The sequence below is a fragment of the Humulus lupulus genome, chromosome X, assembly GCF_963169125.1.
Source record: "Humulus lupulus chromosome X, drHumLupu1.1, whole genome shotgun sequence".
Classification (NCBI taxonomy): domain Eukaryota; kingdom Viridiplantae; phylum Streptophyta; class Magnoliopsida; order Rosales; family Cannabaceae; genus Humulus; species Humulus lupulus.
Genome location: NC_084802.1, coordinates 210,656,562 through 210,682,917, shown reverse-complemented (window position 1 = coordinate 210,682,917; position 26,356 = coordinate 210,656,562). Strand labels below are relative to the sequence as shown.

At 44.2% G+C, this 26,356-nt stretch overlaps 1 protein-coding gene and 1 non-coding gene across 2 annotated transcripts; one reads left to right on the top strand and one right to left on the bottom strand.

Moving 5' to 3' along the window:
• Window positions 1–16,315: 16,315 nt before the first annotated feature.
• TRNAM-CAU (transfer RNA methionine (anticodon CAU)) lies at window positions 16,316–16,387 on the bottom strand. The gene has a single exon. It is a non-coding gene; the product is annotated as a tRNA-Met (tRNA).
• Window positions 16,388–16,675: 288 nt separating this feature from the next.
• Window positions 16,676–17,955, top strand: LOC133804311 (E3 ubiquitin-protein ligase ATL23). Its single transcript, XM_062242474.1, has one exon. It carries the CDS (start codon window positions 17,373–17,375, stop codon window positions 17,772–17,774), a length of 402 nt encoding a protein of 133 aa, XP_062098458.1. The 5' UTR covers window positions 16,676–17,372; the 3' UTR covers window positions 17,775–17,955.
• Window positions 17,956–26,356: the final 8,401 nt, after the last annotated feature.

The window sequence follows — 26,356 nt, the reverse complement described above, 5'->3', positions numbered from 1 at the left end:
GCGGGACATTTCCCCGCGCAGTCCTACGCATCGCCCCCCATCGTCCCGGGGGGGGTAGTCGCGCCCGGCATTAGTTACACGCCTACGGTGTACGGCCCTGTCGTTTCGGGGTACGCCCCGGCCCAGTCAACGCCCTTCTCCGGGTATGGTGTCGCGCCAGTGGGGCACAGCATGGCTCCCGTCGTGGCCCAGCAATCGCAGAACGGGGTAACCGAGGCAAGCGTGAATCCCTCCCGGAGTAAGCGGGCCGGCAAAGGCCAGAACCGGCCGGAATCGGCCAAAAAAGAGAAGAGGGGCTATGAGCCCCAATATTCGGAATACACTAACTTGGTGGATACCCGGGAAAACATCTACCTGGCTACGGAAAGAGCGTTCCATTACCGGAAACCTAGCCCCATGTTTAGGGGGGGAGGAACCCCAGAGACACCAGCAAACGGTGCGCCTATCACAAAGATGTGGGCCACACCACCGACGAGTGTCGGCAGCTCAAAGATGAAATTGAAAACCTCATCAAGCTGGGACACCTCCATCAGTGGGTAAGGATGCCCATAGGCGTCCCGGGCATGACAGCAAATCCCGCGCAGTCCGTGGCGCCGGCAACGACCCGTGGATACCCGCCCCAGGGAGGGTACGCGCAAGGGCTCCCGGCACAGACCCCTCAGGGGGCTGTCGCCACGCAGGCCCCCGGTCCTGGGATGCCCTATCCTTCCGGGGCAGCGCCCCCTCGAGTGGACGGGCACGTGTCGACCATTTCAGGCGGACCCCACCTAGGAGGCCCTTCGAAGAATGATCAAAAGCGCTATCTGAGCGAGCTGGACCATGACCAAGAAGTCTGCGCCCTCGTCTAGGCCCCTGCTCAGCGCCCCAAACTGATGAACCTCCCCATCACGTTCACGGAAGACGACGCCCGTAACGTCCATTTCCCGCACCACGACCCACTGGTCATAGATGCTCAAATTGCCAACAAGATGGTGTCCCGAGTGTTAGTGGATGACGGAAGCTCCGTCAACTTGTTGTTCAAATCCGCCTTTGCCGCCATTGGCCTGACGGAGGCTGATCTGGCGTCGTGCCCGACCCAAATCTACGGCTTCAACGGAGACGCACTCCTCCCCATGGGAAAGGTCCAGCTGCCTGTTACTCTGGGAGACGCGTTGCAGCAATCGTTCAAGTTCTGCACCTTTGTGGTGGTGGATTGCCCAACCGCTTACAACGCCATCTTTGGCCGGCCCGCCCTGGTTGAGTTCGGGGCCATCACCTCCATCCGCCATCTATGCATGAAGTTCCCGTGCAGCAGCAGAGGGATTGGGACGGTCCGCGGAGACCAGAAAAGCGCGCGGAAGTGTTACCATATCTCTGCCCGTCCTGTTTGTATGGTCCGGGATGAGCCCGTCGGGCCGGCACTCCTCCCGCCCGAGCAAGCTATCCAGGACGAAGACGATTTGGACCCACGGTTGGGAGAGGAACGCACTCTTGAGCCAATGGACGAAATAGAAGAGGTATGCATCATTGAGTCCGACCCAGCCAGGGTCATCCAAATGGGAAAAAGCCTGCCGGAAGACATTCGGGCCGCCATTATCGCCCAAGTCAAGAAAAACCAGGATCTTCTGGCATGGTCCCACTCTGATATAACCGGGATCGACCGTAACATCATATGCCACGCGCTGAGTATTGACCCAAACGCGACCCCGGTCCGCCAGAAGCGCAGACCTTTGGGGACGGAGAGGGCCAAGGCCCTCAAGCTGGAGGTAGAGAAGCTGTCTTCCATTAACTTCATCCGCGAAGCCGTGTACCCCGTATGGCTGGCCAACCTGGTCTTAGTACCGAAACCTAACGGGACGTGGAGGACCTGCATCGACTTCACGGACCTCAACAAAGCATGTCCGAAGGACTGTTTCCCGCTCCCCCGAATAGACCAAATGGTGGATGCTACGTCCGGTTACGAGATCTTGAGTTTCATGGATGCCTACTCAGGCTACAACCAGATCTCCATGCACGTGGCAGATCAGGAGCACACCAGTTTCCAAACTGACAAGGGCATCTACTGCTATGTCGTCATGCCATTCGGACTCAAGAATGCCGGAGCAACCTACCAGAGGCTTGTCAATCGAATGTTTAGGGCCCAGCTGGGTCGAAACATGGAGGTATACATTGATGATATGCTGGTCAAATCCAAGACGTCGCGGGAACATTCGAACGATTTGGCGGAGGCCTTCGCGGTTATCCGGAAGTACGGGATGAAGCTGAACCCTAAGAAGTGCACCTTCGGCGTCGCATCCGGGAAGTTCCTGGGCTTTATCGTGAGTTTTCGAGGAATTGAAGCCAACCCCGAGAAGATCAAGGCCCTTATCAACATGGCCTCTCCCCGGAAGCACAAGGACGTTCAAAGCCTGACGGGGCGAGTGGCCGCCCTAAGCTGTTTTGTCTCCAAGGCCACGGACAAGTGCGTCCCTTTTTTCAACGTCCTCCGGGGAAGCCAGCGGTTCGAATGGTCACCCGAGTGCGAAGAAGCCTTCCAGAAGCTGAAAGAGCACTTGGCCAAGGCCCCCATCCTGGCGAAGCCAGTCGAAGGAGAACTTTTGTACTTATACCTGGCCGTAACCGAACACGCCATCAGCGCCGCGTTGGTACACGAAGAGGAGAGGACTCAACTCCCGGTGTACTACGTGAGCAAACGATTACTAGACGCCGAATCTAGATACCCACTAATCGAGAAGCTGACTTTCTGTCTGCTGACGGCATCCCGGAAGCTTCGGCCTTATTTCCAGGCCCACACGATAAAGGTCTTAACCAACCACCCCCTGCGGCAGGTGTTGCAGAAACCTGAGGCGTCGGGGAGACTCCTGAAATGGGCCATGGAGCTGAGCCAATTTGATATATCTTACGTGCCCCGGGTGGCCATTAAGGGACAGGCCCTGGCCGACTTCATCGTCGAATGTTCCGGGGTCACCCCTGAAGAGAGTGCCCCCGCGACCTGCATTTCTCCCGTTTGGAAAGTCTTCGTGGACGGAGCATCGAACGAGAACGGGGCCGGCGCCGGGATCATCCTGGTATCCCCGCAGGGGCATCAGCTACAAAACGCTCTCCGTTTCCAGTTCAAAGCGTCGAACAACGAGGCGGAGCATGAGGCCGTCATAGCCGGTTTGCGTCTGGCCCGAGAAGTAGGGGCGGCGAACCTCGAAATATACAGCGATTCTCAGCTGGTAGTCAGACAGATTTTGGGGGAGTATCAGACCAAGGGAGAGCGAATGGCGGTGTACGTAACCCAAGCGAGGGAGATGATCCAAGCGTTCGCAGCGCATTCCATCCGCCAGATACCCCGGGAGAAGAACGTCTTTGCGGACACATTAGCGAAGTTAGCAACCGACGCAGAGGCCGAGTTGGCCGGGCTGGTCCCCGTCAACCATCTCCCCGTCCCAAGCATAGGGACTCCGACCGTCCATGCCGTCGATCACTCCAATTCATGGATGGGGCCGCTGATCCGCTACCTGTCCACTGGGGAGGTTCCGAACGAGCGAGCCGCGGCCAGGAAGCTTTTGTACCAGGCCCACCGATACGTCATGATGGACAGGAAACTTTATCGCCGGGGACTGTCCATGCCTTACCTCAGGTGCGTGTCTGGGACTTAGCTGGGCGCCATCATGCATGAGGTCCACGGAGGCTTTTGCGGAGATCACACAGCCGGACCCAGTTTGTCCAAGAAGATTCTGCGCCAAGGATACTTCTGGCCCACCATGAAAAGGGACTGCATAGACTACGTCCGCAGGTGCGAACAATGCCAGAGGTACGCGAAGATCCCTCGGGCCCCCCCAACAGAGATAACCTTGATGAACAGTCCCTGGCCCTTTGCAGTGTGGGGGATCGATCTTGTGGGATCCCTCCCAACCGGGAGAGGAGGGGTGAAGTATGCCATTGTGGCGGTAGACTATTTCACGAAATGAGTTGAGGCGGAGCCTATGAACACGATCACGTCCAAGAAGGCCTTAGATTTCGTCATTAACAACATAGTGTGTCGGTATGGCCTCCCCTACAAAATCGTGTCTGACAATGGGAAACAATTTGACAGCCATCACTTCACGGATTTCTGCGAGAGGCACGGTATAGTGAAGAGTTTCTCCGCCGTGGCCAGGCCCCAGGCGAACGGACAGGCCGAAGCCGTGAACAAAATCCTGAAAGGGACACTGAAGAAAAAGCTTCAGGCCTGTAAGAGCAAGTGGCCCGAAGAGCTCCCCCGCGTGTTGTGGGCCTATCGGACAACCGAACGGACATCAACCGGGCACACCCCATACTCAATGACGTACGGATGCAAAGCCGTCATCCCAATCGAAACGACCATCCCGTCCCATCGTCGCGACACGTATGATCCCACCCAGAACCATGCCTTACTCCAAGAATCTCTGGACCTTATCGAGGAAATCCGGGAAGAGTCGCAAGTGCAGTTAAAAATGTACCAGGGCAAGATCGCTCGGCACTTCAACTCTAGAGTCAAGAGCCGTAAGTTCGAAACAGGCGATCTGGTCCTGCGGAGGGTCTTCCCGGCCACTCAGGATCCAGGGGTAGGGGTTCTGGGCCCCAATTGGGAAGGGCCGTATGAGATCCAGCAAGAGATCTGCCCCGGGACGTACCGCTTGAAGCGGCTCGATGGTTCCGAGGTTCCGCGAGCCTGGAACACAGAACACCTCCGTAAATACTACCAGTAGCCTAAGAGCTCGTCCGAGTTTAATGTTTACGCTATAACATGTACGCCTCAGGGCTAATTCCCTTTTGTAGAACAATTAAAATGACGTGTGCAAAACGTCATAAAGGGATATTATTTCCATGAAAATGTGTGCCTCAGGGCTATTATCTCAAGTGACCATAGACCAGTCTCTGCTCACTTGCGGGGGGTGTCATCCCAGGCATAAAAATAAAAATAAGAGGACCGAGCCCAAGGCCGGTCCCACCCCGGACGAACGACGTTCGGGGGTATAAATAAAGAGGACCGAGCCCAAGGCCGGTCCCACCCCGGACGAACGACGTCCGGGGGTATAAATAAAGGGACCCGAGCCCAAGGCCGGTCCCACCCCGGACGAACGATGTCCGGGAGTATAAAAATAAGAGGACCGAACCCAAGGCCGGTCCCACCCCGGACGAACGACGTCCGGGGGTATAAATAAAGAGGACCGAGCCCAAGGCCGGTCCCACCCCGGACGAACGACGTCCGGGGGTATAAATAAAGGGAACCGAGCCCAAGGCCGGTCCCACCCCGGACAAACGACGTCCGGGAGTATAAAAATAAGAAGACCGAGCCCAAGGCCGGTCCCACCCCGGACGAACGACGTCCGGGGGTATAAATAAAGAGGACCGAGCCCAAGGTCGGTCCCACCCCGGACGAACGACGTCCGGGGAATAAATAAAGGGAACCGAGCCCAAGGCCGGTCCCACCCCGGACGAACGATGTCCGGGAGTATAAAAATAAGAGGACCGAGCCCAAGGCCGGTCCCACCCCGGACGAACGACGTCCGGGGGTATAAATAAAGGGAACCGAGTCCAAGGCCGGTCCCACCCCGGACGAACGACGTCCGGGGGTATAAAAATAAGAGAACCGAGCCCAAGGCCGGTCCCACCCCGGACGAACGACGTCCGGGGGTATAAAAATAAGAGGACCGAGCCCAAGGCCGGTCCCACCCCGGACGAACGACGTCCGGGGGTATAAATAAAGGGAACCGAGCCCAAGGCCGGTCCCACCCCGGACGAACGACGTCCGGGGGTATAAATAAAGGGAACCGAGCCCAAGGTCGGTCCCACCCCGGACGAACGACGTCAGGGGGTATAAAAATAAGAGGACCGAGCCCAAGGCCGGTCCCACCCCCGACGAACGACGTCCGGGGGTATAAATAAAGAGGACCGAGCCCAAGGCCGGTCCCACCCCGGACGAACGACGTCCGGGGTATAAATAAAGGGAACCGAGCCCAAGGCCGGTCCCACCCCGGACGAACGACGTCCGGGGTATAAATAAAGAGGACCGAGCCCAAGGCCGGTCCCACCCCGGACGAACGACGTCCGGGGGTATAAATAAAGGGAACCGAGACCAAGGCCGGTCCCACCCCAGACGAACGATGTCCGGGAGTATAAAAATAAGAGGACCAAGCCCAAGGCCGGTCCCACCCCGGACGAACGACGTCCGGGGGTATAAATAAAGGGAACCGAGCCCAAGGCCGGTCCCACCCCGGACGAACGATGTCCGGGAGTATAAAAATAAGAGGATCGAGCCCAAGGCCGGTCCCACCCCGGACGAACAACGTCCGGGGGTATTAATAAAGGGAACCGAGCCCAAGGCCGGTCCCACCCCGGACAAACGACGTCCGGGGGTATAAATAAAGGGAACCGAGCCCAAGGCCGGTCCCACCCCGGACGAACGACGTCCGGGGGTATAAAAATAAAGGGAACCGAGCCCAAGGCCGGTCCCACCCTGGACGAACGACGTCCGGGGGTATAAATAAAGAGGACCGAGCCCAAGGCCGGTCCCACCCCGGACGAACGACGTCCGGGGGTATAAATAAAGGGAACCGAGCCCAAGGCCGGTCCCACCCCCGACGAACGACGTCCGGGAGTATAAAAATAAGAGGACCGAGCCCAAGGCCGGTCCCACCCCGGACGAACGACGTCCGGGGGTATAAATAAAGAGGACCGAGCCCAAGGCCGGTCCCACCCCGGACGAACGACGTCCGGGGGTATAAATAAAGGGAACCGAGCCCAAGGCCGGTCCCACCCCGGACGAACGACGTCCGGGAGTATAAAAATAAGAGGACCGAGCCCAAGGCCGGTCCCACCCCGGACGAACGACGTCCGGGGGTATAAATAAAGAGGACCGAGCCCAAGGCCGGTCCCACCCCGGACGAACGACGTCCGGGGGTATAAATAAAGGGAACCGAGCCCAAGGCCGGTCCCACCCCGGACGAACGATGTCCGGGAGTATAAAAATAAGAGGACCGAGCCCAAGGCCGGTCCCACCTCGGACGAACGACGTCCGGGGGTATAAATAAAGGGAACCGAGTCCAAGGCCGGTCCCACCCTGGACGAACGATGTCCGGGAGTATAAAAATAAGAGGACCGAGCCCAAGGCCGGTCCCACCCCGGACGAACGACGTCCGGGGGTATAAATAAAGAGGACCGAGCCCAAGGCCGGTCCCACCCCGGACGAACGACGTCCGGGGGTATAAATAAAGGGAACCGAGCCCAAGGCCGGTCCCACCCCGGACGAACGATGTCCGGGAGTATAAAAATAAGAGGACCGAGCCCAAGGCCGGTCCCACCCCGGACGAACGACGTCCGGGGGTATAAATAAAGGGAACCGAGCCCAAGGCCGGTCCCACCCCGGACGAACGATGTCCGGGAGTATAAATAAAGAGGACCGAGCCCAAGGCCGGTCCCACCCCGGACGAACGACGTCCGGGGGTATAAATAAAGGGAACCGAGCCCAAGGCCGGTCCCACCCCGGACGAACGATTTCCGGGAGTATAAAAATAAGAGGACCGAGCCCAAGGCCGGTCCCACCGCGGACGAACGACGTCCGGGGGTATAAATAAAGAGGACCGAGCCCAAGGCCGGTCCCACCCCGGACGAACGACGTCCGGGGGTATAAATAAAGGGAACCGAGCCCAAGGCCGGTCCCACCCCGGACGAACGATGTCCAGGAGTATAAAAATAAGAGGACCGAGCCCAAGGCCGGTCCCACCCCGGACGAACGACGTCCGGGGGTATAAATAAAGGGAACCGAGCCCAAGGCCGGTCCCACCCCGAACGAACGACGTCCGGGGGTATACATAAAAGGATCCGGGCCCAAGGCCGGCCCCACCCCGGACGAACGGTGTCCGGGAGTATAAAAATAAAGGGAACCGAGCCCAAGGCCGGTCCCACCCCGGACGAGCGATGTCCGGGAATATAAAAATGAAAGGGAACTGAGCCCAAGGCCGGTCCCACCCAGACGAGCACCGTCCGGGTGTATAAAGTCCGTCCGACCCGGACGTGTTGATCCTCGGAGCACAGAAGCACCAGGTCAACCCCGGAACAAACCCAGGACTTAAAATTCCAGGGAAAGCACACTCCGGGTTAAACAAAGCCCCAAGGGCCCCGAACAGAGCAAAGACTAGTCGTTGGGTTCAGTCCCGGCCGTTGGAACCGGGACAAAACCCCCTACAATCGGTTAGTCGCGACATCAACTTCTTACTGAATGGTGAAAGGAGAAATCTTTTAAAAACCAAAGGAAGAAGCAGTGTTTGAAATTAAATTACAAGCTAAACTAATTAACAAAAAAAACGAGGCCGAGACAAGGGCCTACAGCGCGTCCGCCCGGAGGTCTGCATCCTCCCTCTCCTTGGCCTCATACTCGGCACGCTTCGAGTCGGGATCAGGGAAGATAAGGAGGTTCATGTTCTTGTCCTTGCACCAGGCCATATAAATGGCCTCGTTAAAGGTGACATCCACTAAGTTGTCGGCCTCCTCCTTCTCCCGACGGGTGGTGTCGTGTGCCGCCTTCTCCTGAAGAAGGGAGTCACCCAGCTCTAGAACACGGTCTTTCAGGACCCGGATCTCCTCCTTGTCCTGGACGGACTGTGCCGCAGCCGTCTCCAAGAGAGTCGCCCTTTCGTCAGCAACCTTCGTCGTCCGGGACAACTCCTCTTCCACCCCGGTCTTGGCACGGCTAATTTCCTCGCGCTCCGCCTTCGCGCGGTACAGCTCTTCTTGGAAGCGGGCCGTTTCCTTGCTGAGATTTTCCTTGGCGATCTCCCTCTGGTTCTCGGCCGCCTCTAATTCCAGCCTGGCCGTCTCCATCTTGATGGCAAGCTCGGCCATCAAATCGGCACTCCTCTGAGATAACAAGGCAACCTGGAACAAACGAAAGTTAGAAAAAAGAGTCACCACCAACGAATGACTGAAGGACATGAGTTGAAAATTACCGCGGTAGCCTGGTGGCGGAGAGCCTGAGAAATGAACAGCCCGTCCGGATTGGCTATCGTGGCGTACCTCTTCAGCTGGAGGTTAGACATAGTGCTCCCGACCTGATCGAGCAGATCAGCGGCCATGGGGGCAATGTCCTGGCCCAGCTTGGGGCGGAAGCCCACCTCAGCAGCTAACCGATCTACGATCGGCTGAGGAGCGCTGAACTCGGCGGGACGATCTGAAAACTCGACCTGGCGACGAATCATCAGGGCCTTGTAAGCGTCGTCTCTCCAGCATCGGCCGCTCTCCCAGGTCCGGTTGACCAACCGGGACTGCTCGTCCCGCAGGGCGGACTCCCCCTCCTCGAGAAGGGTTGGGCGGAGGGGAAGAACAGGTGGAGCAGGGATCTCCTTCGCGGTTAGCCTGCTCTCCCTGTGTGACTCCTCGGCTGTCTCTGACAACGTCGTCCGAGGCCTCTTCCCGAGTTTTCCCTCCCGGGCATCATCTCCGGGGCCTCTCTTCCCAGAGCTCCGGCTTGTGGCTTCACCCGCTTCCAAATCGATTACCGGGGGCTGGTCCGGGAGACCGTCTGCGCCTGGCTCCATGGCCCGGAATGGTACAACGGCCAGTGCCTCGCCTGGGCCGGGCGTTGTCCCGGGTTTTTCACTGGTTGGGGGGAGCTCCGCGCCGGCCACGACATTTGGCCTCCTGGCCGCCTTCAAGGCTGATCTTTCCTTGATAAGCCTCCTCATCTCGCTGGCCGGGTCAGACATGTTGGAATCCTCTGCAAAAATACAGAAAAACAAAGTTAGTATGATAAGCCGAACGGGAAAGCACAACAGTAAGAAGAAAGTATAAGCCCGGGACAAACCCTCGTCTAGGCCCCGGGCGAGACTCAATTCCCTTAAAGCAAATGAGTGTATCCGGTCTCCTACGTCGTCCGGGATTAGAAACCCCCCATACTGGAGGAACCCGGACATGAACATTAGGGTTTCTGATCCTACAGGGATGGGAGACGAGGGCCTCATCTCCCCATCAGCCCCAAACGCGGGGCCCGGCGGCTCTAGCCTATCCCTAGCCAAATCCCCAACTTGAGGGGCATAAATTAAGACTAAAGGGGAGTTACCTCGCCCCGATACGCTAGCCCCGGGAGTCCCAACGTTTGGTAGGGCATCTTCGAAAAGCTCTTCCAGCTCTTCCGAGGTGGCCTCTTCCACCGGGGGCTGATTCTTCTTACGCTGGGCTGCGGTGGCCCGCGCCGCTCTCACCACCCCGGCGATGTGGTCAAGGGCTAGCTGCTCCCGGACCTCGACGTTCTTCTCAAACGGGATGCCCCGGAAGCTAGGGACTACAATGGTCTGGGTGGCCGCGAGTAACCCTACTAGCCGGAGGTTTTTGTCGTTGACATAGCCCCCTACGTCCAGCTCCTCTGCGGTCAGCTTGGCGTAGAACCTCCTCCTTTCCAGGAGAAAGGCGGTGAGGGGGGTTTGGATGAAGGGACCTGCGACCCGGAAAATACGATGAGAGATGGAAAACGAAAGGGGAGTGAAATAGAGGGTCCGGGGAAGTACTTACCCACTCGCTGGAAGTCTAGCAGCAGCGTAGGATTCTCGTCAATAAGGAACCCAGATGTCATAAACCAGTAATGCCTGACATCCGGGGGGTGCTTCCAGGTACTGGTAGGTGCCGGATAGCCACTCCGCGGCAGCAGCCTGTAAAAGCCGTCCTGGCTCTTGTCTTTGGCGTTGACCTGCGGCACCAGCTTGTAGAAGTACAGGACTTCCGCCGGGGTAGGATCCGCGATCTCTTTCGCGACACAGAACACCTTCCACCCAGCAAGCAGACGGTATGCTTGTGGCAGCAGTTGGAATGGTGCGATCCCCACATACGTCAGGAACTGCACGAAGTAGTCACGAAGCGGAAGCGTAGCTCTCGCGCTGATGTGGCCGGCACTCCAGGCCCCGAATCCATCCACGGACGTATGCGCCCACTCCTCTAACCTGGCCATACGATTGTGAAATAGGCCCGGAGTCGATTCGATGCCCAGCCTCGTCTCCAGGAGCTGCATCATCCGGTAGTACCGGAACAGGTTGGGCGTTACGTCCATCTCCCACCTGTTGCCTTTGGGCGTCTTGGAGCCGGGAACGACTACAGGGGCCCTATTAACCTCCTCTTCGGAGTGAAGTGTGACGCCCGTGGCCATGAGTGACGATCTGGGAACAAAGAAAGAAAGGCCAAGCAGTCAGTACCTGAACCCAATAGAGTCGGTCGAGGTACAGGGAGTCTCCTAAGGACTGCTCGGAGTCCCGACGGATCAGGCCCGGGACCCCGAAAAGCCCCGGGACCCTGATCGGGAGGAAAGGCTACCACGGTCCATCCCTTATCCAGGGATCATCCGAAACGGTGCCGCCCAAACTGGGCAGCCTTCCTAGCAAATTCTAAAGCATGGAGCCTAGGTGCATGCGTCTAGAGAGCCTAGGTTCACAAAATTGACAACAGAATCAGAAAATACTTACTGTGTGGTGTCGACGGCTGAAGCTGGCGGTTGTCCGATCGTAAGGACGGCAAAACCTCGTTCTTGAAGTGGCACAGCCGGTGCAGCAGTTCGTCGGCGGGGCAAGTCCGAGAAGCGCCGTCAGGTTGCAGAACGAAAGTTGAAGCCCTGGGAAACTGGCGGTGGCGCAGAACTAGTAAACGGCGAAGTATTTCATCGGCGAGGTTGGACATGCAAAGCTCTGCGAGCGTTCTGGTTTTTCTTTCTCTTAAGTTGGGTCGGAAATGGAAAAATGCCGAATGCCTGTAGTCTGAGTCTTTATATCAGCCCTCAAATGCTGGCCCCCGATCCAACGGTCAGATGCCTCTTCATCCGACGGCCGAGGATCGCGCAGAGGACATTTATGAGCTCTTTTGTGGTCTGGATCCTCAGCACCTCCGATCCGACGGTCCAGGAGTGGTGGATTTCAAAGGACGCTCCATCCTACGGTCCGCCCCTTTCCAAGGAAATCAATGATGACTCTCCCCGTGCGGATGAGACGCCTCGTGACGTGCGCTGACACCCTAGCCCAGGCCTAGCAGACTTTAAGAGGCCTAGGGGAATCTTCGAGGCCCTCGCAACAATCACATGGCGACATGTGTCGCTATTCTTGAAGCAGGCCAAGGGTAAACGTCCCCGGGGTACATCGGATGGTCCGGGCTGGGTAACCTGGCCCAGCCACTGCCTTCCCGCGAGCCTCCTGGCCCTGGCAGAAATGGTGGAGGCAACTTGGCAAGAACCGCGAGGGTGGTGCAACCCTCCACCCGGATAACCGGGATGAAGGCTTGGGGGGTAAATGTTATCCCCATTTCCTCTCAGGGTTTTGGGCCCTCGCCCCGGCCCACGGTCAGAGGGGCCGGTTCGGTATTTGGGCCCAATCCGCGGACTACGGACTAGGCTTGTGTAGAAGGGTCCGGGAAGTACCTCCGGGTTCATGATTCGGCTCGAACGGTCCCGGCACTGTCCGGAGTGCCCCGGACCATCGCGGCCATCGCGTCCCGCTCCCGGGCCCAGAATGGTCCGGGCCCGAAGTAAACGCAGCGGGCCCAAGGTAAACAAACCTGGACCGCTTCATCCCCAGGCTATGGGCCAGGCGTCCAGGACACTGAAGTCGCCTCATTTCGCGTGGGTCTTGTCCCCCCACTTTTCACCTGCAGAAAGGGTCTCCTTGGGATTGTCTGCTGGCGTGTCAAGACTGCGCAGCCAAGTACTCTGACCGGTCTTGTCCCCTGAATCTGCCTCGTGATTCGAAGTGGTCAGAGCCAAAGTGCCGTTTTGTCGGGAGAATGCTTGCTTCTCAGGGTAACTAATTGGGCCTGAGCTGGTTTGGGTTTGATGTACTATATATCTTTTTAGCTCGGGCCTCTACTAGGAAGGCCCCCTGTACACATATTCCAAATGGGCCCGGGTCAGGCCCGGCCCAAACCTGATGTCCCCCTCATTCTATAAATATAAGTTGTAATGCACCGTAGATTGGGGAGAGAAGGCAGAAACTCTGCTCAAATACAGTTAAACAACTTCATTGTAAAAGCTTATTCTAGCTCTAATACAGACTTATATACAGACTCGTGGACTAAGGCTAGTTAATGCCCCAACCACGTAAAAATCTTGTGTCGATCCTCTATTCTCTTTATTATAATCAGTAAATATCCTTCTTTAAGATAGTTGCCGAAAAACTCGGTTAACAAATTCTTATTAATCCCGACATATCCCAACCATTACTTAATTACTACCTGCTATTAAATAATTCCTGAACACATTATAATATCCCCGAAATACCCCTAAGCTCCTCCAGAGCCGAGTATTTGACCCCGTTGTGACTTTCTAGCTAAATCGCTCCCTAAGACTGTCTCGGATCGTGCATCACAAATATATCACAAATATCACATATATTGCATTTATGCCCTCAACGGGCTAAAATTACAAACATGCCCTTAATAACAAAACGGGGCCCACATGCATATTTAATTCAACTAAACATGCATTTCTAATCACATACTCATCAAATTCACATATAATAATAAATCACTTATTGCCCTCCAGACACACTAATCAAGGCCCCAAGCCTTATTAGCAAATTTGGGATGTTACAGTAATAATGATATTTTATCACTTGTCCTTTGTGATTTTGGCTTGTGCTAGATTGTGTTATGTTTCCTAGCTCAGTACACACTTTGGTAGTGTCGTTGATTCGATTTGGAGCACCGTCACTTAATTGTAAAATCTTTAAAAGTCGAACTATTATGATGTGTGTCTGGCTAGGATCATGATCCTTACCTATTTTGGTTCCCCTGTCGATGTCCATGTAAGGGATATAGTTGTTCTTGGGTTTTACTGCTCCATTATTGTAATCTGCATGGTTGTCTTTTTATGAGATTTGTGTGGCTCTTTGTGTTTCCCCTAACCTGTAAGTTTAATTGTTCTTTCTTCCTTTAAATGAATATCATTTCCTTAAAAAAAATGAAACACCAACACTATTAACCTAAGTATTTTTCGGGCACTAATTAATTATCTCAATTTCAGACTCAACAGAAATTCACTCGTCTCATTATTTCTCACATTTACACGAAAAATCAATAATTCTTAAATTTGTATTAATAAAAAAGACTTTCAATCACATTTCTATTATAATATTTTGTACAGTTACCCAATTATTATCTTCCTTATAAGCTCAATATTGAAATCTGTGAGACTAATTTATCTTCAAGTTTCATTTGCTTCCCTTAAACTCATGGAAAGTGTTGATTGGTTTTTTAGCCAACTGACGCGGAGTCAAATAATTAGTTAGAGAGATTTCAATTAGACAATTAATGAACAATAAATGAGCCAAGAACCTAGTAATAATGAGCAATAAATAATAGATAACACCATGATTTATAGATGTTCGGCTCCAAATATTGGTAATGACCTACTTCCTCTTAGATTTGTATTAATCTCGAAGGTTTACACAAGATCACAAGGGATACAAGTGGATTTTTATGTGTAAAAGACAATACAGTATGACAGAATCGCTGCTGAGTACCAAGCCAAGCTGCTCGGTATTTTCCTTGTGCTGGTTGGTAGGCTATTTTTTTGAACCCCTCCACTGTGGTGGAGAGTTTATAAAACTGTCCCTCTTGTCCAAGGGTTGCGCCTGAGCATAACTGATGGGGAAATATCCATTTCTTCTTGCAGGTAGTTGTTGTCTTATTCTTCAGGAGCCTTGACCAAGTTTTTAGGGCTGTTAGGCGCTCTTTGTGAGTGGTTGGGTGATTCCAGCGGACTGTTAATGGTGAGCGTAACTGCTTTCAGCCGACCAGGTTTATTTGTCTGTCGTACCAACAAGCCACTCTCATGGCAAGCGTACCGAGCAGTGACTGTTATTCATTTGTCAAGTGTACTTCGACCAGCTGGACCTCTGTGATAGTATGTCAAGAAGTAACTTGTCGTATATCCTATAAGTATACATTGATCAGCCTGTCGGAGGGTCTACCCAGTATATTCCACGCGTCCAAACTTAATGCCACGTTAAACATGTCAATTTTTGGGATAACAGAAAGCAACATAAAACTTGATGATATTATTATTACTTTTCCTCCCTTCTTAATTTTGTTATTTAAACTCAGTAATTTGCATGTATATATACTTCGAGAGATTATATATGTATACGTAATTATACAAATATTTTATGATATAAGAGCTCAAGTACTAATTTCTTTCAAGTTACAAGAAAGCATGGCACCATTTTCTTTCTCATTTTTTAATTAATTAACTAAAAAATCGTGGAGATACTAAGAGCAAAAAGTAGCATATACGTATTAATTAAAAGAGAATAATATTCAAAAGTAGTCTTTTAGTTGAAATAATCTAATTAACAACGCCAATTCATTTATAAAAATAAAAAACGACAAAGTTTTAAATGTCGTTGCAATTTAAGAGGAGGGCATCTCCATTGTTAGCTTTAAACCCACTTTTTACTTCAAAATAAAGCTAAAACATCTCAAAAATCATCTCCAATGTATGCTTCAAACATGTCTTCAAAATAAAGATGGAAATAGTTAGCTTCATATTTTAAAGTGCACTATTCATTAACTTCAAATGTTATATTATTATTATTATTATTATTATAAGTTAATAATGATATTTGTTTCAAATATAGTATTTTGAAATAATTATTAAGACTTAATAAATTAAAAATATCATTTATGAAGTAGAGTTTAGAGTAAGGGTTGGAGATTGAATACTCATTTAGTATGAAATGTATATCAAAATAAAGTTGAGTTGCTTTATAATGAATAATTGGGATGGAGATGGTCTAAGAGTACTCCTACCAGTATTTTTACTTTATTTTTTAAAATACATCACTAAAATTTTATTTTCATTATTTTATATCAAAATTTTATAACAAACTATACGAGCTTCTTTATATATTTCTTTATAACATTTAAATATTTTATAACTAAATATTTTTATTAATTAAAATAAAAATAAATAAATAATAGATTTAGAAAGAGAAAAAAAAAGAAAAGTGAATAAACAAATTAAGAAAAATGTTTTAAGCAACTCTAAAAATTCTATAAATGTAGAAGAGGAAATAAAAAAAAATAGAGGAACTCTATAATGAAAATAAGTTTGAATTGATAAGAAATTCGCAACCCTTCTAGTAATTTTCATTCTTTTGTGTTTTATTGCAAATTAAATCTCATTATATGTATGTATGACTAAAAAACGAAGCTGAATTTTGACCATAAGGTTTTGGCTACTTGTGTATAAGTACTATTTTAGCACACGTGTGATCAGTAAAAGTAGCTCAAAAAAGAGCACACGTGTGGTCAGTGACAGAAAGAGTCAGCGAAAAATTAAAGGGCGGAAGCTACTCTAGAATATCAGAGCCAGGTTTCGATCCTGGGACCTGTGGGTTATGGGCCCACCACGCTTCCGCTGCGCCACTCTGATTATTTGCTATTTTCCTACAGTTTATAATTTTAATAATGATGCAATTAATTCTGTAAAGGACAACTCTTTCTCCATGATTGAACTCTTTTGAAAGATGAGAAAAAAATAAACATTTTCTTCAAATTGAAAGTTTCAGCTAACTAATCTGAATATTGAAAAGGAAAGCTGGCCCAATAGTTTATAAAAGCAACCCTTCCATCCTTTGATGGGTCGAAGAAGAAATAGCATAGGATATATATATAGCAAGCAGAATAGGAGTTTAGAACAACTTTCTTCATAGGTACAAAGAACCCATTAATAATAGTCATGTATATTGCATATTGAGTCAGCTTAGTTAGAAAGAAACACATTATTTCATATTTGGAAGGGACGAAGGGGTTTAGTTAGTAGTAGCTAGCCTAAGCATTTTGGCCTCTTTTCCTTGTCCATTACGAAAACGCGTCATCATGATCCTCGAAAGACTGTCCCAAAAAACTCTCTTTTCTTCTTTTTAATTATTTTTTTATTAGGGTTAATATTTGTATTAGGGGTTAATATTATGTATATAGAAATAAACGCTATATTTGTATCTCTTACTACTGTAGTTTTTTCGTTCCCAATATATATAGCCGTTACCCGAAGACAAAAAACACGTCACCTGAATAAACCCTCCTCTCCCTTGACATAAAAAGCCTCCTCCTCCTTTCCTTACTTACCGCCACACTTTCCCACCTCAGATTCTCTCCTCCCAAACACTTCTACTGCTGATAATAATAATACTAGTTTGTTTTTGTATTCGTTTTCTTACTGTAACCCAACTGATCTTTCTCTCCTTCTACAAAAATTTCTTAACTCTTGCGCCATGTTTTGTACTACACACCATCTCATCCCACCCCATCCACTCCTCCATCAACCTCCATAGATCGATCATATTCATCTTTCACTACTGTACTTCTAATACCACCCTTTCCCTTCTCTCAAAAGATTTACATTTAAAAAGAAAAAAATGCTTGTATCGGTGTTTCTGGCTCTGTTTCTACCGTGCGCAGGGATGAGCGCAGTGTTCGTGGTCTACCTCTGTCTGTTATGGTACGCCACGATTCAGCAGAATGAAGAGGCTGATCAGTTCCGACCACCGGTGAAGCCGGCTCCTAACCAAGGGTTGTCAGCTTCGGAGCTTGAGAAGATTCCAAAAGTTAGCGTGAAAGAGCTTGTGATGGGGAATGAGTGCGCCGTTTGCCTAGACGAAATCGAAGACGGGCAACCGGCTCGGCTTCTTCCCGGCTGCAACCATGGCTTCCACCTTCAGTGCGCCGATACATGGCTCTCTAAGCATTCGGTTTGTCCGATTTGTCGGGCCAAGCTCGACTCCCAATTTTTCAGTGACTCTGATCAAAATCCTTGTTAACTAATTAAAATTAATTAAATAATGTCGTTTCATTTTTACTATTTTTGTTTGATATATTTTAATTTATATGTACAGTAATATATATATATATTTTTATATCAACCTGATCTTTGTTTGTTCAGTATCTGAACACATCGAGTGTTAGTGCTCATTTTTAATCAATTATTAATTTTGGTGATAAGATTGATGTTTTCTTCCCTCTAAATTGCACTATAGTTTAGGTAAAGCAAATGTTAACCTTCCAAGCCTTGAAGAAGATAAAGATGAGCAAAGAAAAAGCAAATCAATCAATATTTGTGTAATAAATTAAGTGACAAAAGCAGATACAATGATTGAGTTTTCTTTTTTCTCTTTTCTTTTATTTTGGGTTGTGGATGCGTTTCATGATCAATGGTTCTAGTAACACTTCATTAAAGAGTTATCACCCTGGACCAATGGAATCGTGACACGTAAGAGGTCGGAGTGTCTTCCAAGCGTTTTAATGAGCCAGAACCGACAGCTTGGCGTGCTTACTAAGCGTAGAGATTGACCCTTTGGGCCCCACCAAAGTGATGGGGTCCGTCCGATAGTGGTGGCAACCTGGCGGGGGCCATCGGCCACTATAATTAGAATACTGGCTGTTCTAGTAGCACACAGGTAATATTGAACTGTGTGCAAAGTAGGGGTATTTTAGGTATTTCGTGTCTGTTTATTATTATTAATGAGTTCACTAATCCCACCTGAAAGTATCATAGACAGACGAAATAGAATAGTCCAAAAAAAATAACTTTTTTATTTTTTTTGGAGGGTAGAAAGAAAAAGAAGAAGAATAAGACTAAAATTTGGAATCTAATGCAAAATATTTCAGTATTTATATATATATATATGTATATATAAGCCTTCCTTTTTCTGCATTCCCATACAAGTATGTCAGGTTCTTCATGACCACGCTTCACGAGGTTCCTACGTACATAGACTTTGCCATCTGTGTAGTGTTGTGTGTAAATCAACGAATTAAAAGGAAAGCAATTAAGAAACAAAAAAAAAAAAAAATCTGTGATCTTTATTGGGAAGGAAAAATCCAACTTGGCATTTATTTTGGTAAGTCAAAATTGAAAATTATTCGAAACATTTAGGAAGTGATTTAATTTTAAAGTGGCAATGTGTAAACAAATCACTGATTCATTATGACGAGTAAAAAAAGTAAGAATTTCTAAAAACAAAGAATGAGGTGAGACTTATAGGAGGAGTGTGGCCCTCGTCACTCATCACAACAAAGTCACAAACTATGGTTTGTTTTTTCTCTGCTTTAATTTAAATGGGGTCATAAAATACTAGTTTGGTCACATTTTATTTAAATCATTGAAACACATGAAATGCCTATTTTTAATAATTCTTTGTAAAATAATTTCTATTTTGATCAGTTATTTAATTTTTTTTGATTAATTATTTAAATTTTCAGTCAACTATTTAAATTTTTTAACTAAATATTTAAATTATGAAAAATCATTTTACAATGAATTAATAAAATTATACCGTACAAAAACACTTTAAAAAATATATAATTTTATCAAAATACCCATATATTATTCCTCGTATGGGAACGCAAAGTATATAATATATGCAAGCTGTATTAAATGATTTTTGTGGTAAAAAGCAGGGACAATTTTGGAGGACAAAACCACATCAGCTGACGCCGCCAACAATCTTGGCAAATCATTTTGTTGCTTGTTTTTAGAGAGTATAGCTGTTATGGTCAAAAAGCTTCCCACGTGCCTCGTTAAATGGCCAAACTTTGGCAGTAAAAATGAGAAAGCACTAGCTTAGCTGCCCTGCCAACTCATAAAAAAAGAAAGGGAAAACAAAAGAAAGTTCACCCTTTTAAGTTCTAATAAGGTCACGTTTGGTTCAAAAGTAATTGAATGAAATAAAAATGGTAAAAAAATAATATTTTATTGTTTGGTTTATTTTTGGAATATAGAGTGTATTGATTATTTTTTCTAAAAATATTATGTATAATAAAATAATATTACTAAAATAAGGCAAACTTTTATTTAAATGTTTGGAATGGAAAACTAATTCCAATAATTGAGTATTGGAATATGAATTCAAAGAATGGAATTGTAATTCCATAAGAATAACTCGGTGATCCGACATTAATGGGATGGTTTTTCACCGCTTTAAGTGGTGCGGAACATGGGGTAGCGATTTCATGCTTAAAATTTATGCGGGATAGGGCGGAATTGATATTAAGTATCTCGCCCCAATTATATATGTATATTAGATATTATTGTATATATATTAATACTAAAAAATCAATTTAATAATTAATCCAGTGTGTCCTGTTGAAGAGGTGGTGTGGACATTCCGGTGCCGACAAAGGCTCGGGTGGCGAAGGCCACCAGCGAGCACTGAGGACCACCGGTGACCTACTAGGGCTGATGGCGATGGGGATTGGTGAGGAGCCCCTCGTCCTTGTGACTGGCGATGGCTTAGACAACTAAGGGACAGTTGGCTCGCGCAATGGGAGAAATATACTTTTGTTGATGAAGTCCGCTTTTGCCTAAGTGTTGAGGAAATTACGGGGGTCACTCCCTTGGTGGGTGACGTTAAATGTGGGATCTTGTCACTTCACTACTTATTTTGACACGTCATCAGCTTTGCAGGCTGCCATTGGGGTATAAGAAAGAACATGTTTAAATATTTTATATTTAATATCTTATATTTTGATCTAATGCCATAGCTTATTTGTGTATTTATTTATTTTATATATAAATATATAAAATGATAATTGTAAATGGGGAGCGAGGTACTCGATGGGGATTCACTACGCGCCATAAATTAATGAGTAAATGATGCAACTTTCAGGGATAGTACAAAAAATCATAGTATGATGGTAACAGTAAATGAAAAACCATCCTCGCTCTCTGCACCATTTACATCCCTAATAACTCTATTTTTTTTTAAAAAAATCATATGTTTTTATTGCCTACTTTGCTATTCGTAGGCCTAAATTTAAGCTCACTTACACTCAAAACGTCCACAAATTCTAATGTTGTAACGGAATGAGTTATACATCAAAACACATTTAGATGGTGTATTAGAAATGATTTTAAATGCAAAGTGAGTGCTTTGAGAAATGGAGTTTCGTTCCCTTGTGCTCGTCATGCCTTACAAAATGGCTTGTCTGTTCCTTTGTATTAGTGTTGTGTTCTCAATAAAGCTTTTCCCTTTTTCTTAAAAAAAACAAAAAACATGATTTTAACACATAAGTTACAATCTTCAATATTCAAATTAAAAAATTGTTCTAGGGTAATTCTTATCTTACACGATGAATTGTGTAACTCATGTATCTTACACAATTATGTTTTTTAGTTAAAAAATTAATTTTGTAATTTTACTTGAACATTCATTTTATTGTTATATTTAATTAACATAATATTATATAAAATGTAACATCTTTAAATATTTATGTAATTTGATATTTGAATGTGAACGATGTTTAGAAAAAAATAGAAAATTTTAATGCTTTATGCTTAAAGACACCCTTAATTGAATAAATAAGTTATATATGTTTCCAAGATTTAAAAAAAAAAAAGGTTTCAAAGTCTTTTTTGGACTAAAATACTCTTTAATTTAAAAATAGCTCAGGCTATTGTTTTAGTTTTATATGATTTTAGCTAGACATATAAGTTTTCTATATTGATTTGAGTTGATATTATGGGTATTAGAAGAGGTTTTTGAAGATGTTTGGTTGCATTGAATACATCTAAGTCAAATGTAGATGAAGTCACACCTAAAATAACTGGCACACGCACAAGCAAATGCAGCTCGACAGACAAGGTGCAAAAAAAAGCAGTAAATCAGTTCAATTACATTTAAATGATCTCTAGTGACCAATCAAATCATGTAAATAAGGATATTATTTATTAGTGTTATGTAAATGGTGATTTAGTTATTTGATTTTAGTATTTGTTAAATAATTTGGTAACATTTTTTTGGCTTCACTCTCAGGTATAAATCCATGTTTTTAATAATTGTAATTACTATAAACATATCATTTTCGTTCACTTTGATGATTGATCCTTAAAATTATAAAAGTGTTTCACAATAATCCTTAAACTTTTATTCAGTTTATCTTTCGCTCAAATTTTAAGTTTTGATATCGATTGCAAAACGTTAAAAAGAAAAACTCATTTTCATTCTTTATGGTTAGTTTTTTTTTAAAACTAGGGGTGGAAGATTTGAAATTTTGAACAAAATGATATTTTTGTGATACTTTAGTCATTCATTTATGATGCTTAACATTGCATTTTGTGATGTTTAACAACTGTGTCATGAAAACTTGATATCTTATGCCAAAAAAACGTTGTTTAGCGAAGTATTTGCGATGCTTAACAATGATGTCATGAAACCTTATTTTTGGGCAAAAGAATAATATCTAACAATGCATGTGCGATGCTTAACGATGATGCCCATGTCTATTTAATTTTTTTTTGGATCTTGAAAAAATAATTTTTTTTAAAAAAAAAATATTACTTCAAATTGATATCTGAGTGATAAATTATGCATTACTCAAAATTTTATCAAATTTCATCACAGGCTATCACAAGTGCATTGTTAAGCATCGTTTTTGGCATCAATTTTGCGTCAAAAATCAAATTTTCATGACACCGTCGCTAAAATACATCGTTAAGCATCACAAATGCATCGTTAATATCATTTTTTGCTTAAAAAAATCAAGTTGTCATGAAACTATCGCAAATGCATCATTTTTTTGCCTAAAAATCAAGTATTGCAATTGCATCGCAAACGCATTGTAAATGTATCACAAATACACTGTTTGTTCAAAAAGCTACATATTTATAGAGTTTTATATGTGAATGAAATTTTTTGAGCAAAACCAATAAATCATACATAAATGTGTTTGAAACCTATAAATTAGTGTTTTAAGCCTTTGTTTGGTATCCTAGATTGAAGGAGATATGGATTGAGAGTTGTGGAATGATAAATTAGGATGGATGTAATATTAAACTCTTGTCTACAAAATTGTTAACTTTACCTTTAAATACATGTGAGACCCACACAAATTATTAACTTTAGTCATTTAAAATTTGAACAAAACATAGAAAGATTTTTAAATTCACATTCTCACATTTACTTTACCCCATACCAAACACTCCCAAATTATTATGAATTGGGCCCACCAAAAACAATTCTTACATATATAAAAAATTTGAGAACTCTTTTTTAAGTAATTAATATGACCGAATTTGTATATATTGTTATTTATTTTTATTAATAAAAAATATTATTTTTTTCTTATAAAATCTATCATTCTCCTTTCCTACTTTTCCATACTTCAGATTCAATCCATTATTTACCTATTTCCAATCATTCTTACCAAACAAAATGCCAAATGAATATTTTGGTGGGTATAAATTTTGAATTTGACTTTTAATCATTAAATGCATAGAAAAAAATTGGAATGATATGGTCAATAGCGAATGAAGGTGGCTCTAATATGGTAGTTGGCGGAGGAGGTGGTTGGCATCCGGGAATGACAAGAGACATGGAGGAGGTGATTGGGGTCTGGATTTCACCTTCGAAAATGTATGAGATGTCTGAGAGAGAAAAAAGTTTCAATAAGAGGGGTATTGTTGTAAAATAAAAACAATTAGTATATTATGCTAACTTTAGAAAAGTCTTGTTGTTTGACAATTTAAGATATCCAACATTACATGACATTCTATAATTGATTAGCAATATCTTATAATATTTATTAAATTTTAATGTGTATGATCTGATATTATATTACACTGATAACGCTATGTCACCTCCTTATTATATTGGATACCAATAATATTCCTTAGCAATTCTCAACTTTAAATTATGGTGGCATATTTTTTTCATTTGGTAAATTTAGATGCATAATACATCAAATTTCTCAATAGTTTTACAATAATAAAATTATGGAAACATATTTTTAAAAAATTTGTCATTATCTAAAATGTAATCATCAAAATACTGTGCTGTAATTGAACGCATACAACAAAGTTAACAAAACGACAAAAACCCATTAAAATATTATTTAATATTATATAATGTAAAAATATTTGTTGTTGATCCAAGGATAATCAATTTCTGTAGTCAAGAAGGCTTTGAGCTTTGGGCCATAACCAATAACTCTACGTCGCCCAAATTCTCGAATTGTCGTTTCACAACAATTTTAGGGACGATGAACACAAGGGTACAAAGGACTCAAACTTTTTTTATTTTTTATTTTTGACAAAAAGGACTTAAACATAGTGGAAATTATATGCTTTCCTTATATAAATATGTAACTTTTAAGATTTTTCTTAATATATGTCTTTTTTCTAACTTAAGCTATTTGTATAGAAAAATATATCCATATTTAAATTTTTTTTTTTAAGTTAAAGTCATATTTTATTTACTTGTTTAATACTTAGAGATTTATGTTTTTTTCTTGTTTATTTTTAGTATTATTGTCATTCCATCCCATTTTTAAATGATTTGTTTTTAATGTGTATATTATTTTTTAAATATCATTTAAATTGTCTATAAAATTACCACAATTATTGAAATATAAATATTTAGATACACACACATACAGCTTATAACAATGATGTATTATTTGTTTTTAGTTATTTTTAAACTAGTCCATCTTTTTCTTATATGCTTTTCTTTGTAACTGGTGAAAAAAAAGCAAACCAAGTCATATATAAATATAAATCCCAAATCGAAATATGTTAGCTATTTCTCTCAAAATATGTATATTTATATATTAGCTAATATATAAAAGATTATACACATTAATTAGTCTCAAAGCTACAAGTGACTTGTATCATTAGCTATTTCTCTCAAAATATACACATCTTCATGTTTTTCCGCTTCTTCTTATCTAAAAAATACCTTAAAAGACAAGAGACAACATCTTGTAAATTAATGGATTAATTAGACTTTTAAGAAGAAAATGCATTGAATATATGTATATCATTAAATGTAAAAATGATATGAAAAAAAAAAGAATGGCAGTATTATAAAAATTTTGATATTGTAAATATTTAATGTTGTAACTCACAATTCTCTATTGAAAAGAATTAGGTTACTTTTTGTTGTTATGCTTGTAATTATTCCAAGTTAATTTTATACTGTCCAAAGGACCATGTTACTTTTTGTTGTTGTCTTTGTTACTTTTAGAGATTGTAAAATAACATGTTATATTTTGTTGCTGTCTTTGTTATGCTTGTAACTGTTCTAGGTTACATTTATAATGTCAAAATAGTACCGTGTTTCTTTTTGTTGATGTCTTTATTACTTTTATAGATTACAAAGTATCAAGTTACTCTTTGTTGTTGTCTTGATATGATTTTAATTGTTTCAGAACATTTTTATGGTGTTCAAAAAATACCAAATTACATTTTGTTGTTGTAATTACAAAGTACTAGGTTGTTTATCCCTTATCAGGGTAAAATGATAACTTAAATCATTTTAGGGTAATTACAAAGTACTAGGTTGTTGTTGTTGTCTTAGTACCAGGGGTTTGTTAATGTACTTCATGGTGGAAATATTTAAGAATGTTAGATTTTCAAGGTAATTAGTATACTATATATATATGTGTATATATATTATGATTTAATAAACTTCAGCATGGCAGAAGAAAAATTCTAAATTAACTAAAAGGGCATAAGAGAAAGATCTACGATAAATCATGTTGGTAGTAGAATCACTTTATTTTGACCAAAATATGAAGTTATGAAAATGGCAATTATAAGAGATGCAAGAGCAAGATATCCCATTAGCCACTAATGATTTTTTTTTCTATTGACAATTCGACATTAACTCTTTATTTTATCTTTTATTCTTCCTCAACTTTCTCACTAGAAAGAGAATATAAGAATGGCGAATAGCTCTGAATCTCTACTTTCAACATGATAATTGTCGTTCTCATCATCAAAAGACAATAATATTCTCTCTTATCACCATGATTTCGGTGAGTAAATCATGACTTAGTTGAGCTTGTTAAGGCTAATGTTATTTGGATTCCTCAGAGCCGTAATAAGTCGACTCATACTCTGGCTTTGTGGGGTGCTAAAATTGTTGCTAATGGTGTGTTTTTTGTTAGGGGGTAGCCCCTTTTCTCGCTATCATTCTTCTTTCTGAGTATTAATTAAGTTCATTTTCAGATAAAAAAAATGGTGAAAATAAAAACTTAGATTGGTATTTTTATAAGGATGAGACAAGTATATGTATATTTATATATATATATATGTATAGTTAATTGTTTAGTTATAAAAAAATCAAATTGGGAAAAATTTAGTTCCTGGCATTAGTACTCCTCAATAGAAGAAATGAATGAGGCAAATGATATACTAATTTGTAAATAATTGGGTAAATGGGTAAGTGACAACTCTTTAACAAAAGAGAGAGGGCTGTATGGTTTTTTTTGTCCTAAAAATTCAAATTTAGCACTAATTTTTTTTTTTTAACCAAGTAGGATATGGTTGAGAATCTTTCTTGATTTTAAATTGAGTTTGGTTGTGGGCCATGTCCTTACTCTGAACAATTAATTGATGGCTAGT